Raw genomic sequence first — 1,758 nt, 5'->3', positions numbered from 1 at the left:
TCGCCGCCCCCTCCGGGCTGTCGGCTGCCCTGACTCGGGGACCCGGGCCCAGCACCCACTGCCCGAGGCCTCTGGGTAAGGATCCCCAGGTCCTTGCTGCTGGGAGACCCCAGGGACCGGTCCCCCCATCCCGGTGGCTGCAGGGCGAGGCCGCCCGGGCCGCACCTTCCACGCAGGAGCAGACGCCGCGGAGCGCGCCCGAGCTGCTGCGGCCGTTCTTGCGGTCGTGGTGCGTGTAGCGCAGCTTCCGGGCCATGGTGCCGTCGGAGAGCCGCACCTCGATGTTGGGCAGGTCGCGCCAGTCCGAGCCGGGCGCCAGGGGGATGTGCCGCATGCGGGCGGCCACCAACGCGCTCATGTCCTGAAGAGTGGGGCCCAGCTGTCACCCCGTCCAGGGCAGCTGGGTGCCTGAGGGGGGCTGGCCCTGATCTGGGTACTGGGACCCCCTGGGAAGTGGCCAAACGGAGAACCCCATGGACAGCTGGGGCGGCCACGTGCCCCAATGACCATGACATGGGGATGACTTGGTGGGGTATGACATGGGCTGGGCCTGCAGGAGGCGCTGGGGCGGGGAGACTACTGGGTCTGGCCTGTGGGGAAGAATCCGTAACTGGGAGGGGTAGAGGGTGGCCGGGCAGGGCAGTGTGGACACACGGTGGTGTCCCCGGTGGTAGAAGCCCCTGACGTGGCATACCCACGTGCACCGTGAGGGCAAGGCAGCCAGAGCAGGCAGAGGCCCAGGGGCATGCACTGGCTGAGGATCCCGGGGGAGGGGAGGGAGGGAGGGATCCACGCCCTCCCAGAACCTCCGGGTCGGGGCCCTGTTGGCACGTCTCCTCCTGCCAGATGGCCCGTGGGTGACGCTGAGGGGCTGGGAGACCCCGGGGACGCTACCTTGCAGATGTGGTCCCTGAGGATGGGCTGGTACTGGGAGCCCCGGAGCTGCCTCTGGAACCAGGACTGGGGCTCCCCGTTGTAGGAGATCTCCAGGGCTGAGGCCCCGTTCCGGATCTCAGGGAGGTCGGACATGGTGTCCCGCACCGTGATGGTTCGGAAGGGACCCGAGCTCAACCTGCGGCAGAGCACGGCAGACGGCTGATGGCTGACGCCGGGGACACGCACGGCCACGGCCCGTCCTCCCCAAAGAGGGCGTGACGTGCAGCCAAGGTCCCCGGCAGCTCCCTCTGCATGGGGTCCCTCCACAGGGCCCGAGTGGGTGTGCTGGCTTCAGCATGACTAAGGCCAGGCATGAGGCCAGCTGCCCTGCACACAGGGCCGACCTGGGGCAGATGGCGCAGGCCTGAACTCGAGCCGGGGAGGAGAGTGCTCGTGTGCAGGTCAGGCCGTTAGAGACCCCGAGACACCCACGCCCCCAGGTATGCTCCCAGGAACGCACCCGGGACACAGGCCAGCCGGCCAACCACCGTGTGAGGGCGACAGGCTCCCACCTGGTAATATTGCTGACAAACTTCTTGTCGTCCACCACAACGCTCAGCTGACAGGCCCGGGGCGCGAACACGTGCAGCGGCTCTGGGAACAGGGGGAGCTTCTCTCCGGGGGCGGCGGCCAGGATGATGGCCCGCCTGCGGGTCTGGGCCACGCCGTACTGACCGGCCTGCATAGGGCACCCCTGACCGGCGTGACCCAGGGCCAGGGCCAGTTGTGTGACTCCAGAGTGGTTGGGGCGAGGCTCACCCAGGATCCCATTAACCTGGCAGGGTCCCTTCTCTTGAGGGTAGGCGGGACCCCCGAGGGCAA

The 1,758-nt window shown here is 69.0% G+C and overlaps 1 protein-coding gene across 1 annotated transcript in view; it reads right to left on the bottom strand.

Annotated features, from left to right (window-relative positions):
- Positions 1 to 1,758, bottom strand: part of DNMT1 (DNA methyltransferase 1) — a gene marked incomplete at its 5' end in the record, with an annotated part of 60,396 nt that overhangs the window by 2,575 nt on the left and 56,063 nt on the right. The window contains 3 exon segments of the mRNA XM_027765539.1: positions 166 to 361; positions 895 to 1,072; positions 1,449 to 1,615. Of these exon segments, the coding sequence (XP_027621340.1) occupies positions 166 to 361; positions 895 to 1,072; positions 1,449 to 1,615 (541 nt within the window).

Source organism: Tupaia chinensis, unplaced genomic scaffold (assembly GCF_000334495.1).
Source record: "Tupaia chinensis unplaced genomic scaffold, TupChi_1.0 Scaffold138665_1, whole genome shotgun sequence".
Lineage (NCBI taxonomy): Eukaryota > Metazoa > Chordata > Mammalia > Scandentia > Tupaiidae > Tupaia > Tupaia belangeri.
Note: the sequence above shows the minus strand (reverse complement) of the source record. Positions and strands in the feature narration are given on the sequence as shown.